The sequence below is a fragment of the Pempheris klunzingeri genome, chromosome 20, assembly GCF_042242105.1.
Source record: "Pempheris klunzingeri isolate RE-2024b chromosome 20, fPemKlu1.hap1, whole genome shotgun sequence".
Classification (NCBI taxonomy): Eukaryota; Metazoa; Chordata; class Actinopteri; order Acropomatiformes; family Pempheridae; genus Pempheris; species Pempheris klunzingeri.
In genome coordinates this window covers 9564750-9590256 of record NC_092031.1, presented here as the reverse complement: position 1 = coordinate 9590256, position 25507 = coordinate 9564750, and the positions used below count along the sequence as shown (strand labels likewise).

General features: G+C 42.3%; 1 protein-coding gene across 1 annotated transcript in view; it reads right to left on the bottom strand.

The window, feature by feature from the left end:
* Window positions 1-25507, bottom strand: part of kcnh4b (potassium voltage-gated channel, subfamily H (eag-related), member 4b) — a 34595-nt gene continuing 9088 nt past the window's right edge. The window contains exons 3-17 of the mRNA XM_070851489.1: window positions 23198-23329; window positions 22578-22705; window positions 14280-14520; window positions 12764-12921; window positions 12237-12438; window positions 10862-11056; window positions 10170-10369; window positions 9667-9916; window positions 9353-9567; window positions 4661-4699; window positions 3380-3759; window positions 2701-2792; window positions 2034-2110; window positions 381-1056; window positions 1-323 (exon numbers count right to left, since the gene is read on the bottom strand). Of these exons, the coding sequence (XP_070707590.1) occupies window positions 1-323; window positions 381-1056; window positions 2034-2110; window positions 2701-2792; window positions 3380-3759; window positions 4661-4699; window positions 9353-9567; window positions 9667-9916; window positions 10170-10369; window positions 10862-11056; window positions 12237-12438; window positions 12764-12921; window positions 14280-14520; window positions 22578-22705; window positions 23198-23329 (3308 nt within the window). The remainder of the gene's footprint in view (window positions 324-380; window positions 1057-2033; window positions 2111-2700; window positions 2793-3379; window positions 3760-4660; window positions 4700-9352; window positions 9568-9666; window positions 9917-10169; window positions 10370-10861; window positions 11057-12236; window positions 12439-12763; window positions 12922-14279; window positions 14521-22577; window positions 22706-23197; window positions 23330-25507) is intronic.

Sequence of the window (25507 nt, the reverse complement as noted above, 5' to 3'; positions counted from 1 at the left end):
TTAATCTGTGAGGTCCAGACACCACGACTGCTCTGTGCTCTGAGTCTGGACGCCAATGCTGGACCTTCGTGATGACGCGCTTTCGCTGTCCCTGCTCTCCATAGAGCCCCCGTTCCCCAGTAGGCACTCCAGACTGGTGTGTTCTATGGCAGATGGGTCGCCCAGTGGAAGATGGGGCTCAAGAGCACCTGATCGTGGCGATCCTGAATCCAGGGAGGAGCCAAAAGGCTGGCCTGGCATTGTGGGTGAGGTGGACACAGGGTGGATGGAGGGGTGTGAGTCCTCCATTTGGAAGAAGGAGGTGTCCTGGATCAGATTATGAGATGTTGGGGGGGAAATCAGAGCGCAAATGTCCTCGTGTGAGGCTTGTGATAAGCTGAGATGGGACTCAGCGGGCAAGCAGAGATGGGGGTAAGAACCGGATGACGAGTCCAGCAGGCTGTGTGTGGACGCACCTGTGGGGGCATCGGACAAAAGGCAAGAGTATTCATCACTATCACTATCACCGGGAGGCTGCAGGCACAAAGTGGGCTGGGACTGGCTGATGGTGGTCGGGCTAGCGCTGAGAGGTCTGCTGTCAGAGTCTTCATGCCCAGCATGAAGCACAAGGCCGGGACTTCCCTCCTGGAAGCCTGGGCTGATGCTAAGATGAGACGGGCTGGTCCACAGGTGCGTGGAGCCATGACACAGACCTGACCTGGGTGCAGAGTTCACAGAGAGGGACGGGCAGGTGTTAGCGGGTGGACTCGAGGACTGAGGCCGCTGGTGGCTCTCTGTTTGGGTTTCCACTGCTGCACCGTAGCTCCAGTGAGCAGCGGGTGGGACACTTTGGTGGCTGTGGCCTTCGTGGCTCGTGGGGTCGTTGTGGAAGTGATAGGATGATGCTAGGTTGAGGGACATCCCAGTGTCGGGGGCTGTGGGAGGGCTGGAAACCATCTGGACGCCGTACGGATATGAGGGATTGTGGTGTTGGACAGATAAGTGGACCTGAAGCAGATGCATCATGTGGTGCAGGCCCTTGGTGAGCTCAGATACTTCCTGGTTTAGTGTCCCCATCTGGGTAGAGAGTGAGCACAGTTTGACGTTAAAAAACTTGGAGCATTCTCTATACTGTCTTATTTATATTACCATATTCTATTACTACACGAGAAAACTTAGTAAATTACGCAAGTACAGCTTCAAAGTACGAAAACACCACAGTTCTGCCCAATTAAATCCCCAGCACTGAGTCACAAATTAATCAGCCTCTATCTCTGAGGTTTAATCTCGGACTCATGTCCAGATCTAATTTTCTGATGACCTCCCAAAAGAGAACAACAGTTTATAATCCCCTCTATGACTCTAAGAAATGGCTTCCTATGCAGTAGTGAAATCCAGAGGGACACAGACTGAGGTAAGTGACGCAAATAGGGAAGAAAGTAGACAGAAAACTGGGAACAAAGGAGTGAAACAGGAGGGAAAGGGGGCCAGGGAAGGGCCACAAGTATAGCTGGGTTGTCATCAGATTTTTTCTTTTACTTCAGATTGTCGAGTCAGCACTGCTGACTATCCTCTGCACTGCAGAAGTGCCCTGCTGATTAATTAATATCGACTCCAGACAGCACCTACCTGGGCCCATCTGGATCTTCTCGTTGCACGTGCTTTTGCTCTATTTACTTTCAAATTAAGAATGCAGGGACAGACTTTGAGGCAGAAACTGAGCCTACTTGATCTCAGTGGATGCCCCCCGCTGTGGCTGATTATTGGACGAGATGCCAAAAATGTATTTGTGAAAAAAGCCTGTGAGTTTTGTCTTATTTGAATATCTGAATCCATTTCTAAAGACGAAAACGGGAATTCATATTTTAATGCCGAAACAGCACGCAGGTTGTATTTTCTCATCACAAATTCATTGATGCTTCCTGTATTTCATATTCAGTCTGTCCAAAATGTTTTACAGACAGGTTTATGAGGGGGATACAGCAATACTGCGACATTACTTTTGGTCCAATCAATTTTAATTCAGTTAAGGGGGTTAAGGGGCTGTAACTCACCTTGTGGTTGAGTTGACTGACGCTCTGTCTGACCTCCTCTGTCTCCAGCAGCAGAGCGGCATTAGCCTGTGTGGAGTCTGGAGAAATGAAGAGGAGAAAACATTAAAGAAGCTGACTTAGAGACGATGATAGTATGCCCTCTTAAGAAACAGTTTACACAAGTTTTGAAGAAAGTATTCTGACTATGTCATGTTGCTTCCGTGGAATCAATGAGGCACAAAGTAGAGAAAAGCAAACAAAATGCATACAGTCCCCTGGGAGGCGCTGTAGGATGGTGAGAAAAACTAAAAGCAAAATAAAGAAGTCAATCCTACAACAGGTTTTAAGAACACGCTTAGAAAGCTGTATTGTATATATATTGCGACCGTGTACTCTCTTGCCAAAGCGCTCCTTTTAATGGGATTGAACGGGATATTCATCCCAGAATGATAGCGATCATCAGTGAAAGCTCAGGTCAGATGATCTGCGCCCTGCTTTGACCTCATTTGTCCTTTAACATGTTCTCTTACTCTCTGGACACCTGGCTGTCATCTCATTCCTCTACGCTCTCATATTTCCGCAGAAGGAGGCAGGGCGCCGTTGTTGTATCCACCGTTTGAACTCTTGAGTTTGCCTCCAGCCATCTGGCACCCAGGTGACCCTCGCAGCTGGAGGCGGTTTGGCTTACCTTGGGTGCTCCCTCCTGTGCTGGCTTTAGGCCCGCTGTGCTCTACGTTGAAATGGAACGTGTGTCCATTGTCTTCGATGCCGTCTACAACCCTGCCGGGAGGGGTGGGGAGGAGGGAAGCTGGAGTTAATGTAACAGTAGAAGTTTTGCAATTATCATTGGAGCCAGCATACGACCCAGGAATGTGCCATGAGAGCTGCTGCTGGCAGGGGCCCATGTGGGTTTGAACATGAGGAGAAGAGCCCAGTCTGGAGGGGCGGATACCTGAGCTCTCTGAACCAGCACTTACCCATATCTAGGACTTACTGGATGACTTAGGGATACATTATGAATACAGATGGTAGGGGCATGAGGATAAGGTGCTCTGCTAATGAAATGCAGTGGCATCTGCTGAAATATGCAATGCAAATACACTCCATTTACATTAAGTGGATGATGCTGGTTTCTTTAGCGTGACTTTAGGTGCCCGTTACTGCAACACAATGCTGTATGACAATCTTGCGTGAAGTGTTGTGTTGGCCTGTTTCCTATATCATATAGTGAACAGTATGTAACCGAAAACAAATTAGGAAGTCTAAGATTCAAACTGCACCATCAACATTTTAGTTGGTGGTATTTATAGCATTGTTATTATAAATTGGGTGTCTCTATTTTTCTATTTTTATCTATTTTCATATACCTGGGACTAAGATCTGGGGGTCCAAAGCAGGTGACAGTTGGGATAAGCAGCTTTGAGGGCTTTTGCTCAGCCCCTGATTCTCCCTGGGCTGAAGTCGAGGCTGGGGTGGCTGTAGGGGTGCTGTGCTCTTTTTTCGATGGTGGCTGAGGGGACGAGCTCTGCCCGTGGATGCCACGGCTGAGGTTCGGTGAACGGCAGCGGCGCAGGGCGTTGAACTGCCTTAACTCATCCCCCAGGAGGTTCCCCAAGGAGGTGCGGCGAACGGGGCTGCTGAAGCTGGGCAGCAGGAGGTTGCGACGGGAGCGGGTGGCTGGAGAGAGGTGGAAGGAGTCGTCAGGGTCGTCTCCCTTTGTCTCCACGATAGAGGGGAGCCTGGGTTCCTGCAAAACAGCAAAATACAACATACAACATACTTCATTAATGACTGCACAATGTTTGATATGAAATTACAATTTCCACTACAGAGGGGTGCACTAAGCCTAAATTTGATTTGTGCTTGTCAAAATACAAACTTTGAGGATATGAAAACTGACAGCAGAGCAGTGCTTACACTGAAATATTTGACTATATTGGAATAATTAGACTTGACTGAATCAAAATGCCACTCACAACACCTTTCTCCCCTGAATCATCTCATGAATAACATGGCACATAATAACCCATTTTATTCTAAAGCTAGAGCAATTTTAACGAGTTCTTTTGATACTATTGTAATCACATTACCTAAATCTTTTTACATATCTATGAATATATCTCTAACCATTGCTGTCTATGTGTTTGTGAATAAAAACAGTTGGTTTTACATTAATTGATTGTTTTAATAACAGACCAGGGAAGCACTGTGGAGTATTTTATGATAGAAAATGAAGGTGTGGGGGGGGCAGTACATAGTGAGAGAAGGAGCTCATAAGGTTTCCCATTAGGAGAGCTACTGACCCAATTAGCGAGCTAACTCCAGGGACTGAAGTGCTCTCACTGTCTCTCTGTTCCAAATGAGTTTTAACCTGTAGGGGAAGTCCTTGCACAAACCCTCCCACTGTACTCACTCGCAATACAGTATGTCCCAGAAACACTCGGGGGTTTTACCTTGAAAAATCAGACACATGCCCGCTAAGAACCTGAAATTGATATGCCTGGCACTACTCGAACAGGACTCAAAAAGAGACTTGTTTGTGAATGTATTATAATTTACAAGTAAATTAAGAAAGCCACGTGAAAAAAAGGAATGATGACACCTCTGAGAGAAGAGGACGACTTTTGAAGAATTTGAATTGAACTCACGTTGGAAAGCCTGGGTGACCTTGAAAACCTGCTGTGTCCCTGCAGTAACAAAAAGAAAGCAACAGGGATTACAATAGACACATCCTAGGGCAAAACAAATGTATTTATTCAACTTTAGATCCTCGCTACTTGAAATTTAAATGAACCCTGGCAATGACATCTTTGTAAATTAAAGGTGCCCTGTGAAGTTTTCTCCTAAACAAACAGAAGTTTTGTATCAGTGTTACTCACCAGAAAATGTGTGTATCCTTGGGTTCTAATAAACATGTCAACTGCATTTTGCTACACAATCTGAATCCTTTTTCTACGCTTGATTGCAGAGGGAATCCAGCGAAAGTTTGTCTTTCTGCTGGTGTGTGAAGAAATAGCTACCAATTTACCATAATCACCATCTGGATGACAAATAAAACCATGGTGGTGTAAAGTCTCTCCCTCATGTGTGAAAAACGTGCTTCTGACAACATGGCTTAATGTGAAAACACAAGCCACAGTCTGTTGCTCTACCAGTGTTGTGCCGGTAATGCTCTTTGACGCAGGGAGCCGATTCACTGAGGCTACGCATTGTATTTAATCCTTCACTGAAGCACAATACTGAGTTTAAAAATCATCACCACTGCAAGGCAATAAAAGCAAAAGTATAACTAGCTGTGAAACTTAACATCGCTTCACAGTGTTGCTCTGTGACAGGCAGAGGGGACAAATCCGTGAGTCTATTCAAGGCAGGGACAAATTCTCCTTATAAGGAAAACTAACCCTGGAGCAACATGGAATGATGGAGAGGAATATTGGTGCCAAATGATGTTAATTGAACATCAATATCAATTAATGGGCCACTGATGCCACAAGTGTCCCACATAGCAAAGTGGGTTTGCAGGGACTTAATTGAAGGACTTTTTCCTGTCACTCACAAGTGGCTTTCTTTTTATAAGAACAAACCGACTTATAAATGGCAGGCACGTGCACACGAGTCACATTAGAGAATTGTTTCATGCATGCCAGTAGAGTTTTGTATAATGTGCCGCTTGTCTTTCAAATCCAGAATACATTTCATGAGATCTCTTTCTGCTAATATAGTCTAGAAAGTCTAGAAACTCAACCTGAGACAGAATCAGCACACTAGGGGAGCGTTTATATGATGATGTGACTTGTGGCCATCTAATACCAAGTGTTAGTGATAGAAAATGAAGCATAACTGAACAAATTGCTTGGCTTTGTTTTTACCACAAATTTATTTAGAAAAAGGTGTTGCTGGGTAATTTGGGACAAACAGCCACCTGGGACAGCTGATATGACAATTTTTTTGTCTGTTCTCCTTCAGCCCACTCCTGATTGGTATTGTTATCACATCCAACATGTCAAAAACACAGAGCTCATCTTGTCTCTCGCTTTCAAGAAAGAAAAAAACATCTTGTGTTTTTGCACTCCCACCACTGGTTAGGAGCTGCCTTTATCAACTTTGTGAAACTGTTGTTGTCATATGAGGCTCCAAAGGGAGCTGCATCCCTATAACTCCTGACCGACCAGCTTGTTCTTCACACTCCATGACTACTGACTACTTAACTCTCCCTGCGGCGACATGGTCATTATAGTGCAACAAATTTTGACTCAGTGCTGGCTCCCTGGTGGTGAAATGACCTTCCCACTCTGCACGGGGCAGCACAGTCACTCTTTATCTCTAAAAAAACCTCACCTACCTTAAAAATAAGCCATGCTCCTAGTTCTCTGGCTAAGCACATGCCAAATCATTCAACCTGACCTTAAATCGACATTGACTGATTGCTTTGGCCAATAAGGGGAAGCGGAAACAAGTTGTAAACACAGCATTGCCATATCATTACTGCTTCAGTTGATATGGTTAACTTGTTAGCAAATACTTATTTACACATCCAGCAAAACATCTTACAAAACAACACTGACTTTCATGTAGAGTTTTGTTTATGGTCACATGATTAATGTAAGTCTAGACATTCACTCTCTTTTAGCTCTGTTTTTGGTCTCTACCCACTAGTGACAGAAATATAACTGCGAAATGCTTCACTAAGTTTAGCAGCTATACTCGCTAACGGATTCTGTCTGTCCATTGGCGCTGAATACATAGTGTACAGTGGGTTTTTAGAACTTTTTCACTGGAAACAGCTGCCTGCTGTGTATGAGGGCGAACCAAAACAATAAAGCTGCAGGCAGGGCAGCGACACAATAAGCTAAAAATCTGAATAAAACTCTGTTGAGCTGATTGGGAGTTGCAGATTCTGTTGAAAATTCTCTGTACCTTATTCACTATGAGCAACCCCTTTCACACTGTCATATCGCTTTCATACTGTATAGTGTTTTTTTTCATAATTTTAATGTTGGTCCAGATTAAACACTCGGCTACAAACATAAAATGTACAAAACAACTTTTTGTCTCTGCAGTTTGCAAGGTTAAAAAAGCTGTGGAACTTCTATGTCCTTTACTAAAAACCTATTGAAAAGAATTTTTAATTGACACTGCAATAAAAGTTTTTTAAAAAAGTTTTAAACATTTTTTTCCATCTGGCAGTCGTTTTTTTCCCATTTTGGACAAGATAAAGTAGTCTCTCTTGGATACCTTATATGGTAATAGGCATTCCTACAATCTGTGTCTTTGGCAGTATTTCATTACAGTTGACTGATTGCTGTACAGTCAGCATACAATTCTCCAGTATCTCTCATTTGTAAAAGAACCTCCCATCCTCCAACAGCTCCCACCACCTAAAACCACCCACTGTGAGGATGTGGAGGAGACCAGTATGACTCTGTATGTTTGTGTGTGCCTGTGTGTGTGTGTCTCAGGAGTCTGTGGGACCTGGCAGCTTGGCCAGGTAGCTGAGTACTTCTTCATCCTGTCAGGGGGGCCGCGGTGCCCTGGCTTTGTGTTTCAGCGCAAACTCTGAGCAGATGGTGTGAGAGAAGTAGAGAGCTAGTACTCGTGATCAGCCAACGCCCTGGAGATGCCTGCTTGAATCAGAATTAAAGAGTATAATAACTCCAGTAATGTGTGTGTGACTTATGTGGCATCTATACACCAAACATACATTCTTTGTTCCGATAATTAGCTTTTTTAGCTGTCATGAATGCATGGGGTCTGTAAGGTGCCAGATTTAGTCAATGATGTCTCTTTAAGAACTGAAACAACTCAAAATCAATCACTCTGTTTTTGAAGCCCTCATTAATACAGTTGAAGATGTTGTCCATCAGCTTGCCTGAAAAAAGGAGCTCTGGTAATTAACACAGCCAGCACAGATGTCCCGTCCTTCATGTTCCAAAGCAAACAGAAAAAAGACCAACAAAAAACAACCCGAAAGAAATAAACTAATGAGCAACAAAATCTTCAAACAATGAGACAGGCCTCTGGGAACCAAGAGGAATGCTTGACACAAGTACAAAACGCTTGAGACTGACAATAAGGATGAGAGTGTTTGGGGAGCTCTGTCAGATTTGTCAGTCACACATCAGAGACATCTTGACATGAACTTGTTTTGATCTTACAGTTCAACAAAATGCCAAGCAAAACAGCCATTGAACTTTGTTGAACAGTTTCTTTAATTGATAAAATGAATACATTTTGTATGCACCTTATGACATATTATATAAAAATGCCTGAAAACATGGCTAGAGTAGATGTGTAACATCAACAGGTGCATTTTCTCCACAGATGGAGGATTATCTTGTCTTACGTAATGTTTTTAAATAACTGTTGGGGATAACAGGCAGCACTGAGAGGAGGTCAGTGTCTGGGTGTAATGTCATCCTGCTGTGCTTTGGGGTGGCAACAGGGAAGCGATATGGCTGCCTGACAGTGGCACCCACGCATGGTAATTGGTGTGACAATCAAGCCACCAACAGCCCTTTTGGTCGCTGTGGTAGAACAAGTGTCAAGGAGAGTGACAAAGGCACCGTAGGGGGCACAAACGAGTTGTCTGGTGTTTTATGTGCTCTATTCCACGGTCGGACAAAGGTAGGGGGGGAACGTTGAGGCTGTAGAATCTGATAGGACACAATGCAAAATGGAATAATCTAGAACGCATCGATTTCAAACAATAATACAACTGTGGCCGCTTTTTACATGTTACAACAGCCATCTGAATGGGTGCAAGTAACAAGAGACATGTTTTGAATACACATATTAATCAATAGCTGTGCTGTGAACCCAGAAAAGGAAAAATACACCCAAATCATAACTGTTACTAAAAAAAAGAACAATCAGATATCCACATTCGTTTTGAATGAATAATGGAATCAGACATGTGTAACAGAAGAATATTTTCAGCTATCTCACACATAGACAGTACACATGGGGTTTTGGTGTTAGCCGTCTAGAATCAAACAGCAAATGCCAGCAAATGTTGCACTGAAGTGTAACTATTATAAAGGATTAAATAAAAAGATGCTGGTTGCTTTTAAAACGACAGTTTGAGTTTACAAAAGTGCAGTCAAATGAGACATGTTGGATTTCTGAACCCTGTATGCTTGAAAATTCTCACTTACAGTATGTGTCACCACTTCTTGCCCCATCTACATTCACTGTATTTGTACTATTGGTAGGCTCAGATTTCAGGATAATTACTTGAAGTTTTGAAAGTTATGAATGAGTTTAAAACAGATGACTCTGATGGGTTTGTGAAAAAAGGAACTCTAACACCAGTTGTCTGTGTGTGAGTGTGCATTTCGTACCTCGTCCTGGCTGCCTTCACGCAGATTGTAGGTGAGGTTGTTGTGGATATCGGAGGAAAACACACTGGCATACTCAGGGTAGAGTTCCAACACCTCCTTCAGGCCACGTCCACTGATGTATTGGAGGTCACAGTAGGTCAGTGCCTTCACATCAGCGTTGGTTTTGATTACCTGGTCTGTACCAGGCAGGTCAGACCCAATCAGGTCACCTTTTCCTAAAATCAAAACAATAAATACTCACTGTCTTGTTCAGTCTTATACTACATTAACACCTTAAACATGATGCTAAAAAGTGTCTTGACCACAGCACAGACCTAATATTGCCAGCACCATGTCGTCTTTCAGCACCTCCAGAGACCCGGAGCAGACAAAGTAGCTGGCATGCAGCGCGTCGCCCTGACGGATGAGGTATTCCCCGGGGACGCAGAAGGAGGTTTTTATATGAAGAGAGAGCGAGCGCAGGCAGCCACGACTGGCCCCCTTAAAGACCGGCAGCTGGAGGATGTCCTTATTCAGATGCATGGCGATGTCGGCCCGCAGCTCATCAGGGAAGTCATGCAGGAGCTGGGGATGTGTGACAGATGTAATGAGGTGTGACACCGATTGGTAATTAGAGAATGGACTGTGTTGCCACCAGTTACCCTCTTTTGAATTTAAATAAGCTGCCAACTGATGGTGTACAAGCAGCCATGTGGGAGATCATAAAGAAATACAGATTTCAGGGGTCAAGAGGCATCTAAACATTGAAGTGTCTTGAGAGCAGACATCACCATGTACAAAAGTATTACATGACAACAACAATGAAAGGGACTCCTACCTCGTTGGCATCTATACCATTGTTGACAGACCATGTGGTCTGGAAGTATTCCAGCATGCGCTGTTTGAGCTGCTGGGGCAGTCGATGGACACGGATGAAGTCCTTTAGGTCCTTCATACGTGTGTGGTAGAGAGAGCGCCGTGAATACATTCGCTGAATGATTGCCGTTACGTTACCGAAGACCAGGGCGTGCATCAGTGCTGTGTGAGAGAAACACAGTGAATGATATTGTAAAGGCTGAATATTTTAATTTCTAGATAAAAAATAATATAATCTAAAATTTCATTCTGAAGATTACTTTTAGCCTATTACAAATATAGAGGTAAAACTATTCATTTGTACTTTTCCCGCTTTAAAATAAACATGTCATTATATATTGATCTCTACCCAATCATCTACTACTCTTTGTTTACTTATCGGTCCATACAAGGGATCACAGTAATTTACAGTCTGTATCACTGTTCTGAAGGGCAATCAGGATAAAACACAATAATTATCTTATGGGTTGTCGCCCCAACAATTGCCACCTCAGCTAAAATTGTGGTATATAAAGATGGTGGCCTACTGTGTCTTAAAAGGCCAGCCAAACTATCCAACCCACTTCCTGCTGAATTTCTTGTACTGGCGTGCCGAACAGAGGCACTGATATGCCAGGATACCAGAGGGAGAATGTACCATGGTGTCAGACATACCACCGACAAGCATGGTGCAGATGGAGAAGATCTTCTCAGCATCGGTGTTGGCACAGACATTGCCAAAGCCCACGCTGGTCAGGCTGCTGAGGGTAAAGTAAAGGGCAGCGATGTAGGAGCTGCGCACTGTCGGGCCGCCCACCGTGCTGTTGATGTAGGGCGTCTCCAGACGTTTGCCCAGCTCGTGTAGCCACCCTTGAACGAGGAGGTAGAGCATGACAGAATGTCCAAAGGTTATGGTTCATGTTCATGTCTCTATGTTTGTGTCTCTTCCGCCAGCTTGGAGCTAGATGGTCGTATCAGGATGCGTACTGCAATACCTGATCTAAGAGAGACAAAAGCGTGTTTGTTTGGGTCTCTCTCTGTAGGTGTGTGTTTGCTAGACAGATTTTCAGCAGCGTCATGAGGCCGGCAAGTTGGTGCAGGACGGGGCAGAATTAGATTGGCTCCTCCAGAGATGGAAAAGGCCAAGTGTTAATTAGCGAGTATGAACTAATCTCCCTAAAGACATAATATACTGACACAAAAGTATGCACAATCACACACACACACACACACACACACACTCACAAATAGAAACATACACACACCCACATTGGACGGTAGACTGGAGACTGCAGAGACCACAGTCTCAACAGTATGTCACAGTATAGTTGCTGCTTTTTATGGTTGTTTAGGAACATATATGAGTGTTAAACTGCAGGATTAAATTTGTCACTTTATTTGTAGTCATTCTGATAGTAAGAAAAGCCTAAACATGAACATATTCTTTGATCTGATCACACAGATAATGTATAGAATAGAGATAGAAATAGAAAAAGCTTGCCTGTTTTTTTTATTAGTTTTCATTGGTCTCCATGTTGATCCATTCTCAAAGAGTGACACAAACAAGACAGTAGTGTGCTGCTTCCTAGCAGTCATTTTCGGTAACAGCTTTTGATCTGGTTTCAGACAGTCCTCATTAGAGTACGGTGTTCACCACTGTCTCACCACTGAGCAGAGCTAGACATCCCAATAGGTGAGCCATGACTATTTATAGCTGAGTGGGGACACAACAAATGTCTACTCACCGGAAAAAACTAAATTATTTGTTGGACTTTTGCCTTTTTAAAGAGGGAAAAAACTGACTTGCATAACACCTACAGTAAGTGAATCAAGTCTGGACAGTCAGCACTGTGTTTGAGTTATGAAATGAGAAGTTTAAGAAAATATTAGATTGATTTCCTGTCAGAGGGCGCAGTGAAGACTGTGAATAAAAAGTCAGTTGGAACTATTAATCCATTTAATCTTCACAGGAAAAGGAAAATACCACTTTTCAACCCTTGCAGGATAAAACACAAACCTGACCCTCACACTTGGCCTCAGTCAGACTCACCAATGTCCCAGGTCTCATTGGTCTCTATCTCCTTGCGTCCAATCATGTACCAGATGCAGGCCATCCAGTGTGCCAGCAGGGCAAACACAGACATCAGTAAGGTCAGCACCATGGCGCTGTACTGGGAGTAGCGATCCAGTTTCTGGAGCAGCCGGAGGAGGCGCAACAGGCGTACAGTCTTGAGCAGGTGGACCAAGGAGGTCTGAAGAGGAGAGGCCAGTATGAGGGGCATAGTAACAGAGAAGAGGAGGGAGAAAATGTATCACTCTGCTATGTTACAGCTGAATATCATAGCTTGGACAAGCAGCAATTTGTTTTGCTTTAACAAATATGCTTATCTTGTTTAAAATTCACTATTCAGAGAGAACTCGACACACAGGCAGTAACAATAGCAGCCTTGTGGAATACAAGGCACTGTAAGGCTATTCACATTTAAGGGAGAAACTGGTATGTTTTATAAATCATCAATTTGCTGCTTATGTCAGCAGTCACAGAGGGCAGTGAAAAAAGGCTATTATTGTACTCACCACTGTGATGTTGAAGGCATACAGCAGGTCAAAGGGCAGGGCAGCCACCAGGTCCACAAAGAACCAGGTGGTGGCGTAGTGAATGCAAATGGAGCGCGACTCATACACCACCTGCCCTGACTGGCTCACATAGGTGGTGCGGAAGTTCAGGATAATGTCTGCAAATACAAAGGTTGACGGTGAGTTTTTTCCCCCAGTGTCTAAATGACGGTACAATCCAATTCATAATCAGGCCACAAAGGACAACGAGGGAAGAGTCACAAGCTGAGATTCAACCTGGTGAATAATTTGTATGTGATGATGTAAAAGTCATGTTAATGTGTGTACTGCAAAACTGGGGGGTAAACATGAAACAGCTGGAACATGTCATTGTTTTCAGGCATCCATATGGCTCAGTGAGTCTGGTAGACATGATCTAACCTCTGTGCCAGTGTGTGGTGAGCACATAACAGACCTGTGTGTGTGTGGTCTGATGAAGCAAAACCTCATCTGTCATCCAAGCTGTTGATATTTGCTGAGATGACGGCTCATCATCACTCAGTGCAAATTTTATTTACGAAAAGTTAAAAGAAGGTGATGAAATAAAGATTTTCACATTTTAGAAAACACAAACAGCAAAGTGCAGAGAGCTGAAAAGCTGAAACTATCAGCCTATTAATCAATTAGTCGACTGACAGAAAATTAATCAGGGAGCTATTTTGAAAATCGAATAATTGTTTTGATTTACTTTTGCAGCGCTAGAAAAAAAATATCTGGTTCCAGCTTTTCTGTGTTTTATATCATTGTATATTGAATATCTTTGGGCTTTGAAATGTTGATCAAACAAAACAAGACATTTGGAGCTCTGGGAAACTGAGATAGACATTTTAAAGACCAAATTAATGATCAATAAATCTAGAAAGTCAATATAATTAGCTGACAATGAAAATGATTGTTAGTTGCAGCTCAGGAGACCAAAATCAAAAAATGGTGGACACCTCCTCTCCATTAGCTGTATTCTGTGAAAGTTTTTGGCCAACATGCCTTATTCTGAGGCACTTTTTATGAAGCGATTCCCATTTTTTACAATATGAAATCTGTCAATTAGTCAAAGGACTTCAAAAGAGAAATATAAATACAATAAATTATGATAAACAAACAAAGCCTGGGCAGTGATCAGGTAGATGAGTTTACACAAACAAGCAGATACATTTGGTTTCTCCCTCTGGAGGACTAAACCACTGTTCATCTTTACAAAGCTGAGCACGTTGAGGTTTAGCCACCTCATTTCATCCCTTAGGTGCTGGTATTATCAACTGGGAGGAGTCCCTGGGAGAGACCCAGGACATCCTGAAGGGACTACAAAACCCAGGTTGCCTGGAACTGGGGGAACTCTCAGGGGACAAGGATCCCTGGGTTGCTCTTGTTGTTGCCATAGGTGGCACGAGTGACAAGAAAATGGACAGACACACAATTACTCAGACGTGATTCAGATTTTAAGAGTTCTACATTCAGAGTAACTTCCTTCAGCGCTCACCTATAATGAAGAGCATCTCCACGACGATGTCGCTGACGATGGTGGAGCGTGCAGCTGTGACAGTATCGTCGTACGGCGTGAAGCTGACGTTGTAGGGCACGGTGACGGCCACATAGAAGGTGGCCAGCAGGATGAGCCAGTCCCACAGGGCCTTGGACACACTGTAGTGCAGCAGAATGAAGCGTGACTTCTGCACTGCTGCCACCTTGTACTCCGGTATCGAAGGTTTGTCAATAATGCTCTGTAGGAGAACAAGTAGATGACGTGTTGAAGTGAAAAAGCATCTTGGTACAAAAACAGCCTCATGAATTTCAAGCTTATTTATAAATATACAAAACACACAAAGCACATTAGACAATCTGCATTAATGAATATCTTGATAACCAGATGGTCACGAGGTGGAGTGCTGTGGAAATAAAATGATAATCAGATGGACACTGCAGTGCCAAGATTTTGCAGAAACAGACAATATAAATGTCAACACCCTCTCTTGTGCTCTGACCGTTGATGATTCAGTACGGTAGGCAACTCAAGTGAAACAGAAATGGCAGTGCTGCTGGTTATCTGTTCTTGACAGCCTCTAATAGACAGTGATAAACCTTTTAAATGGCCATGCATTAACAATACAAAATGACAGAGTTAAGACTGTGGTCAGTGAGGAGGAAACTTATTACCAACAATGGCACCTGACAATTTCATACATGACTTGGCCTTGGCCTGACTTCATCCCTCTAAATGCCATTAGTGCTTTAAGTTGAGCTATTATAAGGAAATGAGGGGGACTAGAACCCTCAGCTGCTTTAATTTTTGAAAGTCATGCTTATACATTCAACTCATTTACTTTTTTATTGAGGAAATCCGATTGCAGGAAGTATGAATTGCTACTGCTGATGAGGTGAGGAGTCCATTTGGCACAAAATGAGACTGCAGCTCTCCAAATGGGGCCATGTACTTGGCACATAATAGCCTTAACCATGTTTGGGAGACGGGAGGAGAAGCAATTACCTCTGACAGTGGTGAGGGGGAAACCGAAATGAGAGATAAATGAGCCGTAATTCATCCAAAAACAATGTGACCACTTCACAGACAGGTGTGGGCGAGCAACAAGGTAGCTGGCTGACGAAGTTTTAACCTGAGATTTCCATGAAGCTCCCTTGTTGTCTTAGAGGGAATAGATTGGCTTTTTAAAAGCAATTGGGGGACAATGGACAACCTTTTCTTGTAGTTCAAAAAGAGGAGAAATGCCAGAAAACAATAACACACTCCATTGTATGAATGAAGGAAAGAAAACTACACTACTCACAAAAAGTTAGGGATATTTGGCTTTCGGGTGAAATTTCAGGATGAACCTAAAATGCATTCTAACCTTTCCAGGTGAACTTAATGTGACCTTTTCTAAACCTTTGAATGCACATGTCCAACTGTTCAGTGTTTCAGTACTTTTTGCACAAGTTGCTGTTCTCTAACAAGAAGCTTAACAGTAAAATTCACAACAGGTTTGATCCATGAATCGACCAATACATTTCCTGCTTCAGTTAGAATTGGTATTTAAACAGTCCTCCTCATCCTGCTGTTCACATCCTGACATCATGAGACCAAGACGACACCTAACAGTTGATCAGCAGCACCTCAACACTGGAGGCTTCAAACAGGAAGTCCTCAGACGGAGGTGTTCACTGAGTTTAGAGGGTCACAGAGTGTCATCAGGAGGTTGTAACTGTGATACAGAGACTGGAAGAGTCACAGAAAGGAGAGGAGTGGACGTCCTTTGGCCACATCCCAATTTATTGAGGCACTGAAAATTTTTTGTTGTGGTATACCCACCACTGTTGTTAGATTTTCTTTCAATAAATTGTTTAAAATGAAGAAATTACCATTGCATGCTTCTACTTAAATGCCCTACTTTCATGATATAATATCACTGTAGCATTAACTTTTTCCATTTTCCATAAATTTCACCTGAAAGTCGATTATCCCTAACTTTTTGTGAGTAGTGTATATTGATAATGGCTGCTTGACACGGGACTAATTCTGCTCAAAAACAGTATCCCTCTGTTGGTGGAAAATCTGGAACAAAGATCCTGCTGACTGTCATCAACAGCTGCGGCCACTTTAATGAGAGTTCAAGCAATGTCAGCAAAAGCTGGACTGTTTTCTTTTTTTAATTTGCCTTACATCACGGGGGTCAGGACGCCCGCCTGACCTTTGGCACTCGAGGCGGTCAGCTGAGCACATCCAAATGATTAGAAAAGAAAAGCCCAGCACTGCAGGGTCACATGGAACTGCGCTGTCACACGTGTCACACAGCTGGTCTTCACAATTCATTAACTCTCGATGTGGCTCGTAGCTTACAGCTCCAACTACATCTCCCAGAATGCTTTTGGGCTTTAGCGCTGTAAAAACCTGACCTTGAAACACTTAAAATGTGACTGAAGCACACAATATAGACAATTACAGAGGATCCTCAGCCTTTAATTTATGAGTGAGTGAGTGGAGGGCAAAAATATTAGCAGTAGAAAAAAGATAAACTGAGGGCAAGTAAGACATGAGAGCTCAGGCAATGGACACAAACTATAAGCTCTGCATTTCGCAGTCAGCCAAAGAAGTATTTGCATCTCAACACCTCCACCTTGCATTACTATTTCTCTCTTTCATGGCCCTTTGACAAGTGCATTAAAGTGAAAAGAGGCAATAGTAGCTCTCCCCTGGGGAATGCTTGAAATCAACTCTGAGCTAGTTGTCAGTGTGTCTTGGATTGGTTACAGTAGCTGATACACTTATGAGTTGACAGGCTCAAAACTGCCAGAACAGACAAAACAACAAGTCAGTCACAGTGTTTGTGTTTCAGTAAGCAGCCTGCAGAGAAAGAAAAATCCAAGCTGAACATGCTTTTTTTCCCTCTCTTATTCCAGCTTCTCAAATGTGAATATTTTCTGCTTTCTTTAATATTATATGACAGTAAACTGAATATCTTTGGGATGTGGACAAAACAAGGCATTTGGGGACATCATCTTGGGCTTTGGGAAACACTGACTTTTTTTCCGCTAATTTTATAGACCAAACAACTACTCAGCTAATTGAGGAGATAGATTAATCGACAGTAAAAAAAAAAAAAAATCTTTAGTTGCAGCCCTGTTGTAAATGATATCTTACTTGCCACCTCTGTCTCTCTCTGTCTGTTTACAGATCTTAAGTCTGGCTGTCGTGCGGAGGCAGATGAACACATTGTTAGTTGATTGAGAGACAGACAGACAGAAGCAGACAGAGAGACAAAGTGAGACAAAGATGGAGGGGGAGACAGACAGACAAAGAAGGAAAACAGAATGAGAAAAATATAGTCGTAGTCGGAGTGGGAGGGCGGCAGTGGAGGAAGAAGTACTTTGATCCATTAATCCAGTTAAAGCAGCAATAACACAAAGTAAAAATACTGTATTACAACTTAAATGCCTGCATTTAAATTCTCAGAGGTATTATCAGCTTCTTGGCCTCTTGTCAGTGTTATATTATCATAAATATATGATAATATTACAGATGCATAATTGTGTAAGTAGCATTTTAATGTTGTGGCTGGTTGAGATGGAACAAATTTCAACTTTAAGTAAATTATTGGATCATTTAATCTTTAGCAATGAGGCACATTTTATGCTATTATTTTATGACCTGATCGTAAATTTTACTGTATAGGCTGTGTAAAATCTTTATCCGGTGGGGTGAAGAGAAGAGAGAGTATTTCTCTCTGAACTGTAGTGAAGTCTAAGTATTAGCTTGGAGAAAATGGAAGACATCAAGTTAAGCACAAGTACTTTAAAACTGTAAGTATGAAAAATTAAGTATTTGGGAGGTGGGTGTTTGAGATGCAGCAGGAAAGGCAGAGGAAGTGGGAGAGATCATTTAAAGTAGAGGGAAATGGGGGCCACGGAGTGACAGATAGACAATAGGGGGAGAGACAGCAGGATCCAGAGGGATGAAGCCGAGAGGAGATGAGGCTGGAGTGACAGATGGAGAGGGAGAGAAAACGTGGAACAGCAGCAGATAAAGAAGGGCGGGTTACAGCTAGAAACAGAGGAGGATACAGAGCCTGAACACACAGTCCTCCCTCCACCTCCAGCCATTCATATGATACCAGCTTCACACATGCTAATGACTTGGCTCATTTTCCCTGCTGGACGTGACGCTAACCTTACTGACTAACTTAGCTCTAATTAGCTAGCGTTAACGAAGTAACATGCTAATTACATGTCAGTGTTGTGGGATGTGTCTAGCTCTAATGTGTGTAGAACAGGCAGCTCAGTGCGTGAATGTGAGCGAGCGAGTGCGTGCACGCGCCTGTGTGAACGAGGTGTGTGTACCTGGGACTCAAGTGAGAGACAGATATGGCGACCGGGGCAGGTAGTGAGCTAAATGTATGTGTTACAGTGCAGATAGCCAATAAAGCCCCAACTCTCCAGCAGCAAAACGGCCTGTTCTTTCTGTGTCACTACTACTATTAACGAGCGTGAAGTCCACGGGAGTTAACCCCGGAGGAAAAGCTGCCTTCGGCCCTGGAGAAGACGGATCTCCCCCGTGTCCCCCAACCACGGTGGGAGACTAAAGCAGGAAACATCAGGATAAAGCACAGTATGTCTTACCTCAAGCCAAACTGACCAAGGGTTACCCATTTTCGTGTTTTTCTTTCTTTTTCTAATTTGGTTGTGAGTTATAATTGTCGTTGACGCTAACTTTGCTGATATTTATTGAACCTAGTTCAGGTTGTCAAGCGCAACTGCTGTTGCTATGGTTTCAATTAACGTCCGTCAAACTGATTCTGAACGTAAATTAGTACAAGTTTTGATGTATTTTTAATATATGTGAAATCTAAGTGCTATTCTGCTTTATCCCTGTCGTTTTCTCCTTTATTATCACTTGTCTTGTCATTTGTCAAGAAATGATCGTACATTTTAACCTCTATTGTTTAACAGCGTCATGATGATATGGAGGGCAACTGGTGCAACAGCAAAATGTTAATAATACAGAATAGGCTTATGCTTTGGGCCTTCCTAACTTTTTCTTTCTTTCTTATCCTTTTATGGTGCTAATGGTATGGTAGTTTTATGGCAGCAGTAACTTCACTCAGAAGTGATATTATGATATTGTGTTTTAAGAGGAGGCAATTTGAGGAAATGAAAAGCGCCACCTGAGGAGAGCATGAATAATAAGTCAAGGGAAACTGTGTCATGAAAACTAATGCTGATACCTACACTTAAGTGGTGTATGTGCAACCAAATTATTACGAAACAGCTTCTGCATTTCAGTTCCTAATTACTGACATGTATGATGCAACATGTGCTGAACTAAACTGATATATAAATATGAAATTGAGATGAGACATGATGCAGATGTTAAAGCGTGTGGGGAAAAGCCCATGCATACAAAACAAGCAAACACTACCGGGTTTAATCTTGAGTGTTTTGCATGTCATTATTGCTTTGAATCTCATTCCCATGCAAACAGCATTGTATCTGTTTAACACTGGTGGCAGATCTGCAAGATAAAAGGTTTTCCAGAGTCATTGATGGGATCACAAGACACACTCCAATGAGCCGTCAAAGACCCAGAAAAACAAAAGAGTACCTTATAGGAATATGTGTGATTTATATTCTAACTGGTAGATGTCTACATTTTTAATATGCTACATCATCACAGGCTTGTTCTGAATGTGGAATTACTTACAGTTGTATATTATGTTACAATCAGTCCCCTAGTATTCTTGTGCATAATGTCACTGAAAAGTGACTGAAAAGTGGAAAAAGTCTCAACTAAAATGCAGGAGCTTGTAATGCTAATGTTATTTTTGTCAAATCCTGAGTTTTAGATCAATTTACTGCAACTTTTTTGTCCCCCTGTGAGGATACACTACTTTGGAAAATAAAACGCTATTCTCACAGGGAATTATTAAACGCTTTAAAATGGTAATTCTCCTGGTGGGAGAGGCAGAATGGGGGAACAGTGGAGGTTGAGGAACAGTGTCATTTCTGCTTAAGTGTTTTCCATGTGTGAAACGGAGGGGGACAGGGAGACAGAGGGCTGGCTGTGTGTGTGTGTGTGTGTGTGTGTGTGTGTGTGTCTGAGAGAGAGAAACTGTGTTCGTGTGAAAATACAGTCTCATGCTGAGGGTGTTGGAATCAGATTTGAATGATAAATATTGTGCATCTAATTCTGAGTGTGTTGCTGTTTTGCCATATGTTTGTCTCTGCTCTCCTCTCAGGGCACCATTTACTGTATGTTGCATACAATATGTGTGAATGTGCATGTGTGCACACTATTAGAACGGGTGTCTGTATGGTGCCAGTGAACAGTGGCATCTGTAAGTAGGTGGGATTGAAAGCAGGGCAGCAGGACGTTAGGCAAACGAGGGTGGGAGGGTGGGGGGCAGGCGTAGCACGTTGATTCCCACGAAGGCACCTGCAGGTCAGTCTAAAAGCAACAGCACAGATTTTGTTTCTGGAGGTGTTAACAGGATGCAGGTTGGCTTCTTGTAGGTCCACGTGTTGGTATTTATTGCTGCCTTTTCGGAAATAAAATTTTTTTTTTTCTTAAACCTTTTATTGTTTGGTCCATGAAATGTCACAAAACAATAAGAAATCACAGTTTCCCAGAGCCGGAGCTGACTAACTAATTAATCAACTATGTCAGCAGTAGTTATTTAAATGTTTACAGTATAATAAGGTAAATGTCACATCCTTTGGGCCTGTAAACACTTAAATAAGGTTTATTCCCTCATATAAGTGTGCCTTAATTAGAATTCAAATGCCTTATTTTCTTTATTCCTGAAAAAATAGTGTTTCTCTGACTTTCACCTGTTTTCCTTTGTGTTATAAATGGTTGGTAATCTAAAACAAATCTGAAGTTTGCCAATTTCACTGGAAATGATAGCATGTTTGCATGATAACAGTTAAGTGTCCAAAATGCAATTTCCATATCGAATTCTCTTCATGTTTTTGCAGGTTTTAGAGATGTGTGAATCAGCACGGAGGCAGGGAAGCTTAAAATTTGGTGTCAGGTAAGGGGCATACCATTAAAACGGTAGAGGCACTTTGAAAAAGACAGCTGTTCGATGGCAAAATTGTTTTGGGCTTCTCGGTTTCAGTGCTAAATTGAACAAGTTACCAGGCAAATTAATCTCTCCAAAAACACACAACAACATTTTTGTCATCATGTTTTTCATTTTCAAATGCTAATATTAGCCCTGCATGTCTCACAGGTTTTCACAGGGTTTTTTTTTTTTACATTTTAATTTCCCCCTGAAAGGTCCTGAATTGCTTTTAGCCCCATGGGATGAAACATCACATTGTGAAGGACAGGTTTGAGCACAAACCCAGTTGGTAACTGAGCCTCTGCAGGGAGTGAGCGGGATTATCTCAAAATGATGCACCACTAGAAAAACTGCTCCCGTTTGTATCCGAGAGCAAAACAGGAGCTTGTTCTCATGAATAACATTGTTTGGAGTACAACTTACAACCTACAGAAGCCTTTGTTCTGTAGGAATAAGGCAAGTGGCAATGAGACGAACCACAGCGAGGGTCACAAACAACAGATAGCCTCTTAAGGTCCTTGAAACACAAACACACTCGAAAGACAGATGAAGGTGAGCAATTGTTTGGGAAAAATGCCAAATTTATCTAAAAAAGAGTTGAGAAATATCCTGTATCCACACTTTGTATCCCACAAGTTGCACACAGATATATTAGTTGAAGAATTTGAATGCAGCAGCCTCACCTGGACCTAAAGGGAAAGGTTGAGGCAACATGCTGTTGACATAATGAGCTATATCCCAGAGCACCTATTAGTTAGGTGTTGGCATTCCAGTAAAAAGTGATCATGATGATGATGAATCCAGCTTCCCCTATGAGCAGTAGCACTATCAAAGACGCCATTTTGTGCCTCCCAGTAACCCCCGCTGCTACAGTGACCTTGCTATTTGTCCATTTAATGCCACAAAACAACAGCCTGCATGCAAAAAATGCAACAGAAGCAGGATTAAAACCATTCAGATTTAAAAGAGATTTAAAATAGCAAAACCATTTGATGAATTTCCCACTGAGATAAGCCTCACCCTGGGAATGTGGGCCAAGACTTCCCTCATATTGTCTTCCTAAAAACTCATCTTTTAGATATCAACATTAATAATTCAAACGCAAGATTGAGGGCGCTGCATGTCTGAGTTACTTCTGGCTGTTTTCTTAGAGGATACGTCAGGGCACACATAAAAATACAATGGCAGCCGACAAGGACGTATGTAAGAGAGGTAAAAGAACTCACGCCGCCCAGGTTGACCTCTCTTTTGCCTCCCCTTGAGAACTGGCTGGTCAGGTGGTACAACATGGTGCGTCCACGCTTCCTGGCCTTGCTGAAGTGAGAGCTGCTCTTCCGCCTGCACCTCTTGTCCCCTGAACCATTCACACAGTCACACAGATCAGCACATGTCAATTAGATCACAAGGATAAACAGCACCTGAGGAAAATATTGTGTCATTTGCCTGAACTCTGTCAAGTTTTTTACGCCGAATCACTTTTTTCCTCTAACTGTTGCACATGTAAGATACAAAAACATGACTTTTATGCAGTGTCATTCACTTGCATTATAACAGAATGACAGCCTATCTCCCCTGGCATGGAGCTCGGTATTTGTGGCAGACTGTGTCCAGGTTCCACTTGATGACACACCGCTGCCCAAATCAAACTCCCCATTGGAAAACATTGTCTGAGTTCAGTGAACGAACGCCAGCCCAAACAAAACTGCCAGGCAGAATGTGACATTGATGAACAAGAGCGCACGGAGAAATTGAAAGCTGGGGGCCAGAGGATGGTCCGCTCATAAATCACGCTCAAAGTAAGCAAATAACAGGAGCCCTGTTTTGGTAAACAGGGCGTGTAGCCTACCCTCCTTCTTGCTGTTCTGGTGGCCTCTTCCATAGGTGTCTGTGATGTCCTTGAATGAGAAGAGGAAGAGAACCATTTCACCCTTCTCGTTCTTTATGGGCACGATGTCTAATAGACACCAGAAGGCCACACCTGGAACAAAATCAGACATGTCCATTTAGTTTATTTTTACCTCCTCATTTGGTGAATGAATGCAAATTCTCAACTCGCACTTCCAGGCCTATAATTTCCCATGTAATGTCAGCTTTCACCATCGTGTCTCAGCCGTGGATACTTGTCAAGTGTGGCATAGCCTTTCTAAAAATATACCTCAAACCAGATATGGATCATGTTCGGGAGGATTGTGCACAAAGAGCAAGTGAGAGGGTTGGTTATAACAAGTCAGGCAGGGAAGGAGCACCACAGATCCAAGACCTTGCCATAACCCAGTGTGCTCATTAGCAACTCTGCAGAAACTGTGCTCTGCCACCAAACAGATGTTTCACATCTCCTACAGTGTCCCTTGTGTGTGTGTGTGTGTGTGTGTGTGTGTGTGTGTGTGTGTGGATTATAGACACTGACAAGGAGAGAGGGGAGAATGCAATGTAGATGGTGGTGTTTTAGCAGAAAGCTGTGGGTGTAAACACAACATGAGAGAAGCTATCTGTGTGTGTTTTGTGCTCGCAAGCGTACACTCGAGAGGATTGTGTGTGCGTGTGTGTCTGCTGAATATCTTTCCATGTCTGGCTTTATCATGAAAAATCCTGCTAATGGTGGACTAGTCATGATTATCTGCCAGTTGGATGTTAAAAATCTTACTGCTTCGCTTTCATTTTCACTGTCTTTGTTCTATTTTCCTTTTTCTACCACTCTTGTGTCTGAAACTGCATTATATTATTTTTGGGCACATAACAAATGATCGCGTCTTTCTTCTCATTAGTGGTACTGCCTTACTGTACTGTAAAAAAAAAAAAAAGCAAAAAGAAGAAGCTTTTTTTTTCAGCTACAGTGCAGATTTGGTAATCCATCAGCATAAATAGTGGTTCACACACTGTGAAGCTGCAGGTATGCTGAGGAAAAATAATCCTGTGTGCCCATCAGTGAGGCTTAAACAGTGTTGTATGTTCTCTTGTCATGCATGACACCGCACAGTAGTTTGAGCCGAAGACTTTGTCAGAAGGATTAGCTACAAGTCAGAAGGAATGAGTTAAATTCAGGATTTAAGCTAGTATGATAAACACACACACACACGCAGACAGTATGTACAGCACTCTACTCAGTATTTTCTACATTAAGAACGTATAATTTGCTTTGGAAACATGTATCTGAGATTGACTTTAAACTTGTTATTCCAGCACGCATGTTTTATCCGTCTTGCACTTTCAACAAAACACTAAAAAGGACTGACTGCACAATTTCACTTCATCTGATGGATTTGTATTAATAATAATGAGCACTAACTCTGCATAAGAGCATGTGTTGCACTGCTGACCTGCTGCATTAAAAAATTCTGCGTCGCTGTGGAGATTCACAATTCAACCAAAACGCTCACCACTTATCTATAAATAAATCTGCTCTGATGTTGAGAACGGAAAAAAAAAAAAATTCACAATTTTAATTTCACTCTGATCAAAACTGATCAGAACAACCAGAACAAGATCTAGGAAGAAGGCTTGAAAGTAAAAGTTGAACTAATAACTATCACCATGAAACTTCACATTTGATGAATTACAGTACATTATGACAATTGTTTTTTGTATGACATTTTTTCTCCAATTTTGCGATTAAATATGCAAATAATGCAGGTGTCCAGAACTGAAATCGGAACAGTGGATGACGCCAAGTTCAAAATTCTTGTTCCATTTTTTTTGGCACATTAGAGGACATTTTGGATATCTTTTTTTATTGCTCACATAAATCAGAAAGTACTGTCATAAAAGCCATAAAAAGCAATTCCACCATGGTTTTAGGAGTAAAATCTTCTATAAATCAGGCTATGAATAATATATGAACAAACCCCTCAGTAAAGACTTTAGAATATAAATAAGAACACAATTGGAAAGCTTGGTTCATTTAAGTGCCACTGAAGTGGAGATTAGTGGCTAAGAGCTTGAAAAAAAAAACTAATTTTGAGAAAATGTCCTTTTAAAACATGAATTTAGAAGAAATCTACAGATGCAGATTGACAAAGTGTAGTTAAATAAACACCTGAATGTGTGTTTTGAATGTTTTCTTCCCTAATTATCTGAAAAACTCCACGTCATGGAAGCAAAACAGCCCAAAATCTCAGATTTGCCTATAGTGTCTCGCCCAGAAGAGTTTAATCACCTG